The following is a 16,709-nucleotide window of genomic DNA, read 5'->3' on the forward strand; positions in this document are numbered from 1 at the left end:
ACAAATGAAGATATTTTTGTTGAAATCCGATGGCTCAGAAAGGCCTTCATTGGCAGCAATGCCATTTCCTCTCTCAAGACCCATAAAAGGCACTAAAGACATTTTTAAAAAGTCCATCTCACTACAGTGGCTCTACAATCATTTTATAAAGCGACGGGAATAGTTTTTGTGCGCAAAAAACAACAACAACTAAATAACAACTTATATAGTGATGGGGCAATTTCAAAACAAAGTTTCAAAACAAACAGTTTTCGAGTTTCCGATTCGGATCACCAATGTCACGTGATTTCAGCAGTTTGGCAGTTTGACACTCGATCCGAATCATGAATCAAAACTTATTTGTTTTTAAATCGGCCCATCACTATATCCTTATTTATAATATATATACTAAGTCGCGTTATTTAGGGGTTTTTTTTGCACAAACTATTCTCGTCACTTCATAAAACTATTGTAGAACCACTGTAGTGAGATGGACTTTGTAAAGACGTCTTTAGTGCCTTTTATGGGTCTTGAGAGAGGAAATGACATTGGTGTCAATGAAGGCATTTCTGAGCCATCGGATTTCAACCAAAATATCTTCATTCGTGTTCCGAAGATGAACGGAGGTCTTACCGCTGTCGGACGACATGAGGGTAGGTAATTTTTGACAGAATATTAATTTTTTGGGTGAACTAACCCTTTAATGGCCTAGTCATATACCCCCCCGGTTTCACAACAAGGCTAGCCTAACTACCGTAAACTGCATATTTGAGTTGTTTTGAGTTCTTGTGAGGGGCGGCAGTGGCTCATGTAGATTGTCTAGAGACCCGAAGGTTGGTGGTTCGATCACCGGTTCCACCTGACCAAGTGTCGAGGTGTCCATGAGCAAGACACCTAACCCCAACTACTCCCGGCAGACACCCTTACATGGCAGACACCACCGTCGGTGCGTGAATGAGAGAGTGAATGGGTGAATGTGAGGCAAGATGTAAAGCGCTTTGGATGGCCATAGGGTCTGTTAAAAGCGCTATATAAATGCAGTCCATTTACCATTTTGTTTTAACTGAAAGTAACTTGCATATAGATATCATAATATATGTCAGTGCCATTGTTTTGTCTAAAGATGCACACCTGTAATATTTTTTTCTAAGGAACTTTTTTAAAAGCAACTTAAATGTCCTAACTGAACTGTGACACCAGGTCATAATTAGGCGGCAGGTATGATAGAGATACAATCACACATGCAATATACTATTTAACACTGACACTATCACACTGTGCCGGAACCTGATAAAATATTTCGCTTTTTATTGCAAAAATAAAAATGACTTGACATCCTATTTGTATTTGATTCTATTTCAGGTGATAGATGCATTACAATCATTACCACTGACAGAATCATTTGTGGTGTACTTTAATGAAAAACCAAACAAATCCAAAATAAGATAATTTAATGCACTGGTAGATTTATCAACAAAACAATACTGTAAGCTGTAAGAGTACATCAACTTAATTAGAGTACATTTCAATTATATTACATTCTTAGGCTTCTGTAACATATGGCAGGTAGAGTGGAAAAATTACGCTGTAACATCCATAGTTTGTAACGTATCAGACGCACAGATTGAACACTTTCCAGTTAAATGGAATTTGTCAAGTTGCTGAATTTAAACGGGAGTTCCTCAGAAGAGGAACTTGGCAAACTCTTGATGGCAGGAGGTTCTTCAGACTCAAGAAACTCTGGACTTATGGTTTCCTCGGGTTCATTCTTTAAACTAGTGCATGTGGGTGATTCCATCCGTCCCTGATAGTAGGACCAGGATGTAGATGCAGGTCCAGTGGAGAAAAGGTTTGAGTCAGACAGGTTAGCTCTGAAGCTTTCACTGAAGGATGAAGACTCCATTATACTGGACATTTGTAGGTCAGAGGAGGAAGCGGGAGAGACTCGTGGCTCGTGAAGGTTGAGTTTTGACACTAGAGGTTTGCCTACAGTGACCCTTTGCTCTTCCAAGAGATCTTCATCCAAATTAGCGTACTTGTAGTGTAGACACACAGTAAATGAGAGCTCTTTCTGTGAGGGGAAAAGCAAGTTATATATGCCTTATAATAAAGATTCCATGTAAGTATACACAATACTGTGCACATATTGTATAAACATGAGACACTATACCTTCAGCCTTTGCAGGGCACTAATACGAGTAAACAGTAAAGGTTGTTCCAAAGGCTGTATATCATCTAGGGTCAGTAGTAAGCTGCCAACCTCACGGAGACTCTCCTGATTGCTGTGCTTTAGGTCTACTTCGGGGCCCTGAAATGATATCAGTCGAGACTGAATACAAAACATCTTGGACTGTTTTTGACAATCTACATGAAAAGGTAATGACTCTTATTCACAGGACAGCAATTAATGATACATCTTTATGTTATATTTTCTCATAACTCATTCAATTCTTTGCAGATCTACAAGAATGTCAGTTTACCTCAGTAAAGTCAGAGAGCTGAGCAGAGCATGACACAATGTCTTTAGGAGTCTCCAATATCCGCGTGTAGATTATCATGATATTGGAGAACTCTGCAGCGAAGCCGAGCTGTACCTTGACACCACATTCAAACTGAAGACAGCGGCTCTGTGGGATGACTGGAACCATTTACACAGAATTATTATGCTTTTATATTTTCTGCATTTTACCTTACAGTCATTGTACTTTGCGTAAGAATATAATCTAAAGGGGTTTTATTATCAACAGGTCCCACCATGCGCGATGGCCCACTGTAAGTTCCGCGTTGATGCTGTGACTTGGCACGTTGGAGCCTGAATGCTGTCCGTCAGGGCACGACGCTCCGAGAGATTACTGCGAAGTTCCAGAGCCTGCCGGCCACGAGTGATTTTACACCTTCCCATGTCTGCAATGGACATAGACTCTGAAAAACTATGCGGTCACACTTGATGTTCAAGACATTCATCTAGAAGTGCTAGCCAGGGCTGCATTTGCTTCCCAAAAGCATCATCAGCTAAGTTGATCTTGGAGAACACTGGTGGCAATGGTCTCCACGATCAACTTGGGCTCAAAATGCTTTTAAGAAATGCAACCCAGAGGAGTTGTTTATGATGTATAGCTTTGTATAACATCTTTAACCCCAAACCTTCTGCTACTTTGTCAAGTATGACCGTGACCTTCTCTGGCTCCATCAGTCTCTTCTTAAGAAAGCTCATGAAGATTCCATTAGAGAGATCGTCTTTATTTACTTCAAATGCTTCGGCATCAACACACCTGGATCCAGAATGCGAAGAATTTAATCGCAATTTCTAGACATCGATAAGATTACTTGTCATTGAATTAGACTCACGTGGCATAGCCAAACACTATGTTTGCGGTCACTCTCAAAGGGCCAGGTTGTGGGATGCTCTCATCATTTGGGTTTCTGTATGAACAACACAACTACAGTCAGGTTCAAGTCAAATTTTAAGTACAGAACTAATACACTTATGAATCAAACCACACCGTTTCCGACACATGTCCAAAAGAAAGACGTTGAGCCCCGTCTGGCGCTCTTGCATGCGCTGCAAAACGTTTTGCACCCAGAGACAGTGCTTGAAGGTATAAGAGGCTGGGGCATCGATGGGTACCATGAAACTGTTCCCATAGTTCTCATAGCCATGTCCAGCAAAGTACAACAGCCCTTGAAATGGCAGAAATAAAAAGAGAGATCAGATGATCCAAACATATTTTAATAAACAAACAATTAGGATGTTTAAAGGGTTAGTTCACCCAAAAATGAAACTTCTGTCAATAATTAATTACCCTAATGTTGTTCGACACCTGTAAGACCTCCGTTCATCTTCAGAACACAAACAAATATATTTTTGTTCAAATCCGATGGCTCAGACAGGCCTTCATTGACACCAATGTCATTTCCTCTCTCAAGACCCATAAAAGGCACTAAAGACATCTTTACAAAGCCCATCTCACTACAGTGGTTCTACAATACCTACAAATAGGTCTTACGTGTGTTGAACGACATTAGGGTAAGTAATTAATGACAGAATTTTAATTTTTGGGTGAACTAACCCTATATGAATTTATAATTTGGTGTGACATTCTACAGCTGCAGAAAACCAACTGATGCAACAAGGAACTAACCATAAACGCCTCGATCCAACAGCAGCAGGAACTCAGTAACAGCACTATGCATCTCCTGCCAGTTGAGGTCCAGCAGAGAGACGACTTTAAAGTCTAACTGGCGTAGAAGGTTCGTCAACTCATGCACATCTGCCATGGGAGCTCTCAGCTGCCGGTGATGCTGGTAGTTCATATTCCCCATAAGCAGTGCTACCTTATCAGTGGCTATAAATTCATAAAGCAACAAGATTGACATAGCAGATCCTATGAATAAGAGAAATACAAAGAGTAATCTTATCACTTACCGCAACAATCACCCATTTGCCTCGGACCCGCATCAGGAGTATCTGTAAAACATAAGGTGCATGTGAGTGACAAGAAAGCATCAGATGAGCTAAATCATTTGATTAAACAGATCATTCTTACCCACTTCAGTTGTTTCCCAAGAGACATCAGAAGAAGAACCAGGACCTGAAAACAGGCCATAGTATAAAGAAAAATCTTTTCGATTGGTTTCATATATATTTAAAGGATTAGTTCACCCTAAAATTCTGCCGTTAATTACTTTAAAACAAATTACATTAATTATTTTTTGATGAAATCCGAGAACTCTCTGACCCCTCCATAGACAGCAATTTAATTACCACTTTCAAGGTCCAGAAAGGTAGGAAAGGCAGCGTTAAAATAGTCCATGTGACTCCAGTGAGTCAAACTTAGTTTTATGAAGTGTGACGAGAATACTTTTTGTGCGCAAAAAAAAAAAAAAAAAAAAAACGACTTCAACAATTTCTTCTCATCTCTGCCAGTCTTCTACGCATTTTACATTGTAAATACAGTGCAGTGCTTTTGAGTTCTATGTCAGGCTCACCATTGGCCAATGCTGTTCACGTGAGCAACATGATGTAACCATGTGATGCTGAAACAAGAGCTAGCCAATGGTGAGCCACTGTTTTGCCATAGAACTCCTAAGCGCTGCACTCTTTACACTATCAACAGCATAAGAGTCTGACACAGATTAGAAGAAATTGTTGAATAATAGTTTTCTATTTTTATTTGGGGTTTTTTCCACACAAAAGTAATCTCAACCAAGCGCTTCATAAAATTATGGTTGAACCACTGTAGTCACATGGACTATTTTAACAATCTTTTAACTACCTTTCTAGGCCTTGAAGGTGGTAGTTAATTTGCTGTCCATGGAGAGGTCAGAGAGCTCTCAGATTTCATCAGAAATATCTTAATTTGTGTTCCGATGATGAACGAAAATCTTACAGGTTTGGAACAACATGAGGGTGAGTAATTAAGTACAGAATTTTAATTTTTGGGTGAACTGAATGATAATGGGTCAGGTTGCATCAAGCGCCTTACCGATGTTTACTTGGACCTGATCGCTCCACACTTCATGATAGAGGTTGTAAACCCTGCAAGTATATGTACCTCTATCCGCTGTGGTAATGCATGGAATCTGTGGACAAGCCCATGTGGATGCTCAATAAGTTACAATGTACACCAAACTTGGGCATAACCCTTTGCATTTTCTAATAAATTATTCTACAAGTTCAACTGTGAGACTTATAATTCATCTTGATGAGTACCTTCAAGAAGCTTCTAGTACACTTTGGCATTGGCAGTTTGTTAAGATACCATTGAAACTGTGGAGGTGGGTTGGCCTGAGCAGCACATTCGAGATAGAGAGTGTCTCCCTCTATCAATACTTGAGGCCTGGGTTGTTGAGTTATATGCAACCCACTAGCTGAAGAAGGGAAGTAGCTACCACTGGTACCTGCAGATGATGCAATGTATCAGTGTTGAAGGACGTTCGATTGTTTCAAGTCTGAAGTAAATCTTCACATACCTGCACTTGCACCTTCTGACCTCAGCAGACGTACATGGGCCCAGTTGGAGAAGATGTATTTGTCCCCAGAACTAATACGGCAGATGTAGTGGCCCTGATGAGCTGGACTTACAGGATTTAGCACCAGCTCTGGGCCACTTCCTCCTGGCAACTACAAAGAGTGTAAAGTATAAGACAAAGGATGACATTTTAAACCAGAAGTGCAGCAAGAGCAGCAAACCTCATCTTTGCCCTTAAACCACTGGTAGGTGAGCTCCACAGGTCCGACCGCTCTGCAGCTCAGAACAATAGTACTCCCCTCTGGTACCCGCTGACTCTGTGGCTGCAGTGTGATGCCAATCTGCTCCATCACTATCCAAAAGCACAAATATCACCTGGTTGATATGACCCACCCCTTTGGGTTACCACCTCGAATTAAGACTAGATCATCATGTTTTCCTATGTATATTTAGCTACCATGTGTTGTAAGAAATCCAACAGCCTCTCTGTGCTCAATTTTCTTCAGGCACTGAAGCAGGAAAGCCAAAGAACACTTTCTATCTGCAAGGAGGGCCAGCAGATATCGGCCAGGACTGCCATGTAGACTTAGCACTTTGATTGAGCAGTCAGTCAGCTCTTTGTCACTGCAAAAGAGGAGATGCTGTATTCGTGAATCGGTCATATAACCATGCACAATTTCAGATAGTTATTCCACACAAATTAGCCTATAACAGACTTACCTACAGCAGAACTGTGGCTGCTCAGCCACTGCCTTTGCCAGCTGTTTCCAACCACACTCTAGATTGTCTAGCATGTATCCAAGTCTGTTTAGCGCTGCCTCACTCAGGGTCTCTACACCCAAATTCTTGTCCTCCATAATTTGCTAAATGATTATCTAAGAGATAAATGACAAGAGGTTTATTTAAATTTATCATCAGACAGGAAATGTTTTTTTCCAAACCTGTAAAAACCCTTTAAGATATTTTTGGTGAAATCCGAGAGCTTTCTGACACCACATAGACAGCAATGTAATGAACACTTCCAAGGCCCAGAAAGGTAGGAAAGACATTAAGACGTTAAAATAGTCCATGTGACTCCAGTGGTTCAACCTTAATTTAATGAAGCGACGAGAATACTTTTTGAGCACAAAAAAACAAATAAAAATAATTACTTTATGCAACAATTTCAGTGTCCTATGTAGTTTACGTTGTTACCGAAAGTGCAGAGCTTCCTAGTTCTATTTTAGAACAATGGAAATCACACGCATGTGCCATGGAGCTCACATGAATAGCATATAGCCAATGGTGAGTCGTCGACTGATGTAGAACTAGGAAACTCTGCACTGGGCCTTGAAAATGGTGAGATTAAGGAATTAAAGGGTTGGTTCACCCAAAAATGAAAATTCTGTCATTTTCTTACCCTCATGCCGTTCCAGACCCATTAGAGCTCTGTTCATCTTCGGAACACAAATTAAGATATTTTTGATGAAATCCATTTGCTCAGAAAGGCCTCCTTTGGCCCAGCTGATTCAAAAACTGATTCATAATGCTCTGAAGCTTTACGAAGCAGTGTTTTGAAATCGGCCATGACTATACAATTTGTTATTTAGTTTTGTTTTTTTTGCACACAAAAACTATTCATAAAATTATATTACAACCAACGTAGTGTGATGGGCTTTGCAACGACGTCTTTAGTGCCTTTTATGGGTCTTGAGAGTGGAAATGACATTGTGGCCAATGGAGGCCTTTCTGAGACATCGGATTTCAACAAAAATATCTTAATTTGTGTTCCGAAGATGAACAAAGGTCTTAAGGGTGTCGAGCGACATGAGGGTGAGTAATTAATGACAGAATTTTCATTTTGGGGTGAACTAACCCTTGAATATCATTCACTCTAGGTATGGGCACATTTTTCATAATTTTCATTTTTCAGTAAAACTTAAAAAAAAATAAACAATAAATCAACTTTCCAAACCAAATCTTTACAGAACTTTGTACCAGACAGTGTATGGATTTCCTAACAAATATTTTATTCCTGTAACAAAAAAACCCTACCACAAAAGGGGAAATTGTGATAAATGTCTAGTTTTAACCCACACAACAAATTAAGAGACTTAGACCATGCTGGTAGTTTTTGGGGGGCTTAAAGGGATAGTTCACCCAAAAATTAAATGTGTCATCACTTACTCACCCTCAAGTTGTAGCAAGTTTGAGTCTCTGAGTTTACTTACTAAAACGGTGAGTTTCTTTCTCTATTGAACATAAAAGATGAATGTTGCTAATCCAATAGTTGTCAGTAGCTATTGACTTCCACAGATTCCAAATTCACAGATTCTAAATTCTATGGAAGTCAACGGATATGTCAGCTTATGTAGCAAAAAATGTTTTAAATATATTTTATCTGAATAAAGAAAGAAACTCATACAGGTTTGGAACAACATGAGGGTGAGTAAATAAAGGCCATTTTCATTTTTGGGCAATCTATCTGTTCAAAGTCCAAAAATGTCTAGGTCATGTAATTGTTCATAAATAAAAATTCTCATTTAAATAAAGCTATTCTTGAAAGAAAAAAAATAATGTTATATTATGAATAATATTTTATTTTGAGTACACTCTAAAAAGTGCTGGGTTAAAAACAACCCACGTTGGGTTGAAAATGGACAAACCCAGAAAGTGGGTTGTTTAAACCCAGTGAATGGACCCATTCAAACAACCCAAGTTCTGGTTTTGTCCATTTTTAACCCAACATGGGTTGTTTTTAACCCAGCATTTTTAAGAGTGTAATCATGTTTTAACATATTACTATTATTTGAAAAAAATTGACTGCCAACGTTGGTATAACCAATAATAATGGCCTAATAATAATAATAATAATAATAATAATAATAATGTTTTAAAGTTTAAATATTTTTCTTAGTTAATTGAGGTTACATTACTTGATATTCTTAACGTAATTTAGACGTAACGTAATTCTTAACGTGTGTAGACAATATAGTTTTTCAACATCATCATGAATATGAAGATTACATTTCTGTAATATAACCCACGTGGTTTAATCTAGATTTGTGAAGGACTTCTCTTTTTTTATCATATCGGAAATGCTTTGTTGTTGTTCTAAATATTTAATAAACAATAAAAATCTAATTGACACCGTAATCTCAGTGAACATATTTCAATACGTATTTTAAAAGGCTGACTTTATTCCCTTTCGTAAACACTGAAAAACAATCAATCAACATGTAGGCTACTTTAACGTAGAAATGCAGAACTGAATGTATAATGTAGCTACCCAGTTGACAGTGCTCCAAGAAATGTATGTTTAAATAACCAATCGAGGACGTAATTAATTAAACACTTTAGGTTTCTATGACATCCTTTCAACGCATTATCAGAAAAGCTCGATAATTGCTTTTATCATTCGTAATAGCAATATAATTATAGCCTATAATTTAACGAAATATATAAAAATGAAAAGCTCTGAAATATGTAATCTTAACAGGCAAACAGAAGTACATTTACCTGTTATACGGTAATTAGACTCCAGGAAGTGTTTATCCCGGCTTCGTAAAACGTAGATTGTGAACTGATAGTTAAGACAAGCTGTAGCTATTCAGTATGATTTGCCAATAAATTCAATCGGACTCTAAATATCCGTTTAACTTACTTTTAATCTGATTTACTTCGAATAATGCTTATCATAACCCGCCAATCAGTATGGCAAACATCCGCAGCAGCTCTCTTTTTTCAGCCAGTAGTTCCTCTTTCTAACGAGCATTTGCATGCACACCCACCACGCGCAGCAAGAGCTTTATACTTTCACCTTCTCCCGACCTATAGCAGCAAGGCATCAGTCACTCCTGCTGAACAAGAGGTGCAACCCTTCTGACTTAAACTCACTAAAGATTAGATAGATAGATAGATAGATAGATAGATAGATAGATAGATAGATAGATAGATAGATAGATAGATAGATAGATAGATAGATAAACATATATAGGAAGACCGATAAATAGATAAGACAGATAATTTAACTTTGTATGATTAAACATTTCCACAATTTTGTTGAGACAGAAAAATAGATAGGTGATAGATAAATAGAAATAGATAGATAGATCATTTACTTTTGTATGATTAAACATTTCCACAATTTTGTTAAAAACAGACAAACAAATTAATAGATGGGGACAGACAGACAATTTAATATTGTATAATTAAACTATTCCACAATTTTGTTGAAAATGGACAGACAGGTGTACAAATAGATAGAAAGATGGATGAAAGATAGATAGATGGATGGAAGGAAGGATAGACAAACAGATAAGACAGATAGATTTTGTATGATTAAAAATTTCCACAATTTTGTTGAAAAAGACACTTTTTGACATTGCACATTAATGACGGCATTAGAATTTTATTTTTTTCGTGTTACTGAAATTAGAAACAATGAAAATAACACAATGACAATAACAGTTATACAAAGAATGACAACAAAACTTGCAAAAATACAACCACTTGATCCTGGCAATGTCCCTCTGTGCCTGCTAGGGAAGCAAATGTTCACCCAGACCTTGCTCTTATAGATGCATTCTGTCCATACCCTCTACATCCTTTTGCCTTTATGCAGTTTATTATGTCTCCAAATATGCTCCTTCCTTAAAAGCTTACAGTATTCCCAACTGTCTGGTTCCAGTTCATTGAGTTTTTTGGGTGGGCCGAGGTCCAACTGAAACAGCCTGAGGTTAAGGGGCAACAAATGCAACTTGAGTTACGTGCATGTTATTTTTGTAGCTAATCTGAAATGTAATAAATGCATTATAAAGCACAACGTAAAATACACCTCATACCATTCTGGATACTCCTCCTTAGGTTTGATACGAGGGTCCTCTCCCTGTTTGAAGATGTTGACTCCAACTGCATGCGTGCACAGTTTCTCTGGATCCTTGCAGACTTCTGGACCTTTAAGAACTTCCTTTACCATTCCTTTACCTTTTCCTTTCATTACTATGAGCGACAAAAATAATGTTTTATGAAAGTAGCAGTAAGAGTATACAATACAATTACAAAACAATATAAATAAAATAATATTATATTATATAAAAGACAAATGTTTTGAAAATTGGTACTCCAAGGTCAGAAGATAGCTTATGTTGATAAATGCGTACGAAACAAACATTAGTACCTGGTTTCTTAGCATAACTACGGCACTGTATAAAAATAGCGTTAACAAAAAGCTCGTTATAAGCATTTAGAACAGGAAAGTTTATCTTCTTTAATGAATGTAGTACGGTATGCGCCATTGTGCCTTTTCGGATCTTCCACCATGCTGTCTGTGAAGTGTACATGAGACGTACTTCCGGATGGAAATGCAAAGCGCGCATGCGTACAGTCTAGTCTAGAAACTTCCTCTTTTACTGTCTATGGAAACTTCACTGCTTCTAAAAACAAAATTTAAATAACTAAAATGCAGCGTAACATAACATAAATAATGACGCTGCAAAATATAAAACAAATAAAAAGTAAAAAACTTTTGTTTAAAGTGTAAAATTTAATTAATAAAAATAAAATAAAAATATAAAGCTTCATTCCTGTCCTGTAGAGGGCAGTAAGAGCGAGGCTAATGTAAACATCACCGACCGTCTGTCTTGAGACGAAAGCAAAGCAAGCCACCATGTCGGAGTACAAGTCTGTTCAGAAAGGCTCTTTAAAACTGAAAGGAGTCTCTGTAGCAAGTAAAAAGTATGCATTCGTGTTTGTTTATTGTCATGGGTTTCCAAATATCAAAGCGTTTTAACTCTTTTTGTTGTGGGAAAATGTTGGCGTTGCCTGTCACGACAGCCGTTAGCTGTTATGCTAGCTTTGTGTTGATGTTGTTCCAGTTATAATGATATTAGTTTGCACTTTTACTTCTTTTTGCTCTTTTCTATAGGAAAAAGAAGAAGGACAAGGTAAAGAAGAATTTAGAGGAGCAGGCTATGACTAGTCAAGATGAAAAAGGAACTAAGAAAGTTTATGTTGACAAAAGGACGCCAGCACAGATGTCATTCGACAAAATACAAGAAAAAAGGGTACATTTATAAAATTGTATAATTGTCATCTATATTTTAGAGGAATAGGCTAAATATAAAGGATATTTTCTGTGATTTATTGTGAATGCTAAGTAATAAAATGTCAATTTCACTGAATTAAATTGTTCTGACTTGCTATTAGATTATATAAAATTTATATATTCGTTTTATTTAAATCTTTTTTGTTATTAGCAAATGGAAAGAATTCTAAAGAAGGCCTCCAAAACGCACAAGAGAAGAGTTGAGGTAAGCCTCAATGATGTTGATATTAATATTTTAAAGGCACAATATGTAAGATTGTTTATTAAAGATATCCAAAATCTATTGAAACAATGTTATATTTTGTTGATGTGTGTACTCAAATGTTCCCAAGAATGTTTAAATCCAGAGAAATAAGCTATTTTAACCAGGACACGGGCCTGCGTTACCTTCGATTTCCAGTAGGCCTGTCATGATAACAAATTTTGCTGGACGATAAATTGACCAAGAAATTATTGCGATAAACGCTAATATTGTTGTTCTGGGAACATTTTAATCTAAAATAATGCTTACACCTTTTTAAAGATCAATAAACTTTTATTTCTAAAGACTATTTAACACTGAAAACAGAAAACATTTTAAATATCCACAATAAATGAACAAAACAACCAAAAACAATAAAAGCAATGGACTCTCAGTCTGTTAACAAAAAATGCACTTATACCAAAAACAATAAATAAAATGGATGAAAACTGCAACTGATGATTGTTTTAGGTTCATATTTGGGTGGCACGATTCACAAAACCCACGGTTCGGTTCGGATCACGGTTTTAGGGTCATGCTTTTCAGTTCTGTACGGTTCTTGTTGTTTTTTCTTTTAATCGTTAACACTCCAGAAATTTACTTCAGCCTATGATATATAGCTTAATTATCCACAATTTAGGGTACACTAATCAAAACATTTTAATATTATGTAATCATGCACAATCTGTGTCTTTTTAGCACAAAGATTGAACTGAAGAATTTAACTTGCATTTATCAAATGCAATATTCAGTGTAGCTTTAATCCTCGTTTATACTCGACACGTCCACAGGAGTGCACTGCAAAAATGATGTCAACGCGAGACCCCATTTCGCTTGGCGGTGTGCACGTCAAATTTTGTAACTTTGCGTGTGGCTCCGCAACCGAAGAAGCACGAGTTCCAGGCGAATCTGGCCGAGCATGACGTCTCATCACCGGTCGAGGCGCGTGCTGTCAACGAGAAAGACGAGGAAAACAAACAGGCATGCAAATGGAAATTATCGCGGCCGGAAAAATGATCAAGCTCATTATTTTTATCGCGACAGGCCTAATTTCCATTTTATTTTGTAGAAACCATGGAAACACTAAAGACACTTTAATATATTATGTGCTTTATTAGACAGGTGAGCAGCTGTTTTATTCATCGACAGAAAACGAATCATTGTTATATAGCTCAATACGGTTAGTTTCTGCGAGTACTATGTGTGTGCAACAAGTGTCTCGTAGCCTGCGAGTAGCATTATAACAACTTTCAATGCACTTAAATGCATCTAATATGATACACCCGTGCAGCATTACTCCACATACGCACAAACGGAAGAAGCAGAAGCGATCATCTGCAGCATAATAAAAGCTCAGCAATCAAGGTGTCATCAAGCTACGCCTTTGTTTTAAATAAGCGACCTCTAGCAGTAAAAAAATACATATTGTGGCTTTATGTAACCTCTGTTTTCTTTTCTTTTTTATGTGTGTTAACGTTATTCACGTATTTCTTTGTTGTGGTACAGGATTTCAACAGGCACCTGGACTCACTGACAGAGCATTACGACATTCCCAAAGTCAGCTGGACAAAATAAATGTCGATGGCCTTTCAGCTGGATGCTTTCAGAGCAAAAATGCCTGCCAAAATGCATTTTTCCTAACAATGAACAGTACTGCAACAAAAAAAGTCCAGCAAGATTTTTACGTGTTGCAGTTATGCTCTGTGATAGATGTATTCTTTAGTTAAATTTTCAGACCACTGTATGTTAGTGTTTTTTTTTTCTTAGTAAGGACCACATGTGGTCACTAATATTTGAATATTTTTAACTTTTGGTTAACAATTAAAAAAATAACTTTACCATGGCATATAAGTACAGGATGTTATTTAGCATTATTTGCATGCTGTAATAATGATTAGTAATAGTTCTTGGTTTAAGAGTGACTGAGTTGAGACTTTAAACTATTTCTTGTTTTACATTGCATATGAACAGCTTTATCTTATTTATGACTCAAACTTGTGTATGACCTTTTTTTCCATAAGATATTCATTCAGTGTTCATTAAATGTCTCAGATTGGCCAATCCGAGATGCATACTGAAACCAGAACCTGTATAATACTTTTAAATAAAGACTTTATTAAAACAGTTTTTTTTGCCCTTTTATTAAAAATGTCATGCATCTAAATTGGATCGAACAGTACATCCCAAATCCAAATCTAACTTGCCTGTAAAAAAAAAAATTAAAAAAGGAAGAAAAAAAGACATTGGCTGCATCCGTAATTGCATTCTCTCTTGAGTTCTTATTTAACGTACTTCTGAATTCTTATTTTAAAAAATAATTACTTTGTGGCTGCCGAAAAAGTTTGTTCTGTATTGTATGAATGTAATCAGCATGTACTACACTCACGATGTCGTCTTTGTGAACAACAGCGTCAGTTACATTGCTTCAGTGCCATTCATAAATCCTCTCCTATGGACAGTAAAGTGTCCATTCTATGCACACTTTAGAATCTCACCCGAAGTTTTAGGTCATCCACTTTTTGCTTACTCTCTTGAGTAGGCCTACTTTTATTTCGGACATGCGTCTTTTGTCACAAACTATTTTTGCCTACTGTGTAGTCAGGAAGTATGCGATTTTGGATGCAGCCAATGTTGTGTGGGAATTATAATTCAATTAGGACAGGGGCTACAACCCCAATTAAACAACTGAACCAGCTAATCAAGGTCTTACTACGGATAAAAAACTTTCAGGCATGTGTGTTGAGGGAAGTTGAACATAAAATGTGCAGGACAGTAGTGCCTTCAAGGACTAAGTTTGGAAACCCCTGAATTAGGACATTTATGTAGCCTACCTTTTATAAATGTGCCTTTGGGGGAAAAAACATTACTGGTGTGCATCTTGAGACAAAACAATTGCTAGTTTAAATATTAATATAATAATTTCTAGATAAACAAGTCAGTGCAAGTTGCTTTCGCAGCTCAAACATGCAATTTTATCTCATGGTAGTGCCATATTTAACGTTTGACAGAAATTAACATGAGGCTGTGAGGGACAGAATAGTGTGTTTGTTCAGTGGATTGTACTGTTGTTTCGTGATTTAGTTCACCTAGGCAAACACTTCATAAAACAGTTTTAAGTTTGTGAAAATTGTATTGTCCAGTGCCTGTCCATCCCTCAATTTGTTTTCGTCTGCGTTAAATACAAAATGTCGTCGAACTTGACTAAGGCGTTTAACTGCTGTATTTATATTGTCGTCGTTGCTGTTATTTATTTTCATAAATGCTTTTGTAAAAATTGCGATGTAATTCAACATCAAATGTTTATCACATGGCCCAAAAACCCAGTTAAAATCTAAAATACAAGACCAATTCCAGCAGAAGGCGCTGTTGGTTTAGTTGTGTGCGAGCTGCTAAAAGAAAATCATCCTATCACGTATACGTTTCAAAAGTGTTTTGCTGTGGCAGGAAAGTATATTTGATACAAATAATCATAACCTTTATCCAGAGCAAAACAAATCAGTATGCATTCCAAGTGAATCGAGCTTGACCTCAACTGGCGAAGGTAAGTTAGGTGAAATCAAAAAATAAAAGTTGTTTTCTGAGATGACTCAAAACAAGCTTCGAAAGAACCTCATATTATGTATAATTATTATTTAACGTACTAGTAAGTTTGACTTTGGATTTTTTGGATACTCAGCCAGTCAAATATTTGTCTTGCATGTCTACACTGTTTATTGCTGTTTGGCTCTTTTAATGTATTATAAGCAGCTCTACCAAACTGCAGAATAACACTCATGTATGTTAGTTATTAAATATTTGTTTGATGCTTTGGACACGTCATGCTGATCTGTGATTACAGCCTGTGGTGCAGCTTTGATAGTCAGTTTATGAAGGTGTAATTAACAAGTGATTATGTGGTTTTCCGTGTTTTATGTTTGTTCAACCCGTGTGTTTTCAGAGTAGGCCTACACGTGTATGTGCACAGGCCTGAGCCATGTATTGAAGGCATGGCTGGTAAGAAGATTCTTGTGACATGAGGTTTCACTGACTGATTTATGTAAGGCATTAGTTTATGAAAAGGCTCGGTTGTAATTAAGGTGTTGTGTCTGGAGTTTGTGGTTAAATAAAACATAGTGCATAAAATTACTTATAGGCCTATATATATCTATATATAGATAGATTTACAGTATATACATTATATATATATATATATATATATATATAAACACCATATAAAGTATATATATATATATATATATATATATATATATATATATATATATATATATATATATATATATATATATATAGACCTATAACTACACTATATATAATTAATGTTTAAATAAAGAAATTAGTAGCCTATGGTACAGTACATAGGCCTATTATAATATGTAGCCTATACTTTATTACTATACTAAACTATATATAATATATATTATACAATATAATT

At 36.6% G+C, this 16,709-nt stretch overlaps 3 protein-coding genes across 4 annotated transcripts; 1 reads left to right on the forward strand and 2 right to left on the reverse strand.

Annotated features, from left to right (window-relative positions):
* Window positions 1-1,413: 1,413 nt before the first annotated feature.
* Window positions 1,414-9,825, reverse strand: malt2 (MALT paracaspase 2). 2 transcript variants are annotated; one of them, XM_067415773.1, is made up of 17 exons: window positions 9,595-9,825; window positions 6,672-6,826; window positions 6,409-6,575; window positions 6,173-6,303; window positions 5,953-6,103; window positions 5,693-5,880; window positions 5,466-5,562; window positions 4,527-4,571; window positions 4,406-4,447; window positions 4,122-4,325; window positions 3,483-3,660; window positions 3,328-3,402; window positions 3,124-3,251; window positions 2,734-2,883; window positions 2,460-2,617; window positions 2,150-2,287; window positions 1,414-2,050 (listed from the first exon to the last, which is right to left on the reverse strand). In XM_067415773.1, the coding sequence occupies exons 2-17, from the start codon at window positions 6,806-6,808 to the stop codon at window positions 1,619-1,621; spliced, it is 2,421 nt and encodes an 806-aa protein (XP_067271874.1). In that variant the 5' UTR covers window positions 6,809-6,826; window positions 9,595-9,825; the 3' UTR covers window positions 1,414-1,618. The 2 variants fall into 2 exon arrangements, with proteins under 2 accessions (XP_067271874.1, XP_067271873.1); XM_067415772.1 differs by having other exon boundaries at window positions 9,450-9,825.
* A 496-nt stretch (window positions 9,826-10,321) lies between these two features.
* On the reverse strand, window positions 10,322-11,290 carry mrpl54 (mitochondrial ribosomal protein L54). Its single transcript, XM_067415774.1, has 3 exons — window positions 11,110-11,290; window positions 10,775-10,931; window positions 10,322-10,663 (listed from the first exon to the last, which is right to left on the reverse strand). The coding sequence occupies exons 1-3, from the start codon at window positions 11,270-11,272 to the stop codon at window positions 10,531-10,533; spliced, it is 453 nt and encodes a 150-aa protein (XP_067271875.1). The 5' UTR covers window positions 11,273-11,290; the 3' UTR covers window positions 10,322-10,530.
* Window positions 11,291-11,513: 223 nt separating this feature from the next.
* On the forward strand, window positions 11,514-14,401 carry fam32a (family with sequence similarity 32 member A). Its single transcript, XM_067415775.1, has 4 exons — window positions 11,514-11,666; window positions 11,857-11,995; window positions 12,188-12,241; window positions 13,784-14,401. Exons 1-4 carry the CDS (start codon window positions 11,599-11,601, stop codon window positions 13,850-13,852), a joined length of 330 nt encoding a protein of 109 aa, XP_067271876.1. The 5' UTR covers window positions 11,514-11,598; the 3' UTR covers window positions 13,853-14,401.
* The last annotated feature ends 2,308 nt before the right edge of the window (window positions 14,402-16,709 follow it).

Source organism: Pseudorasbora parva, chromosome 14, assembly GCF_024679245.1.
Source record: "Pseudorasbora parva isolate DD20220531a chromosome 14, ASM2467924v1, whole genome shotgun sequence".
Classification (NCBI taxonomy): domain Eukaryota; kingdom Metazoa; phylum Chordata; class Actinopteri; order Cypriniformes; family Gobionidae; genus Pseudorasbora; species Pseudorasbora parva.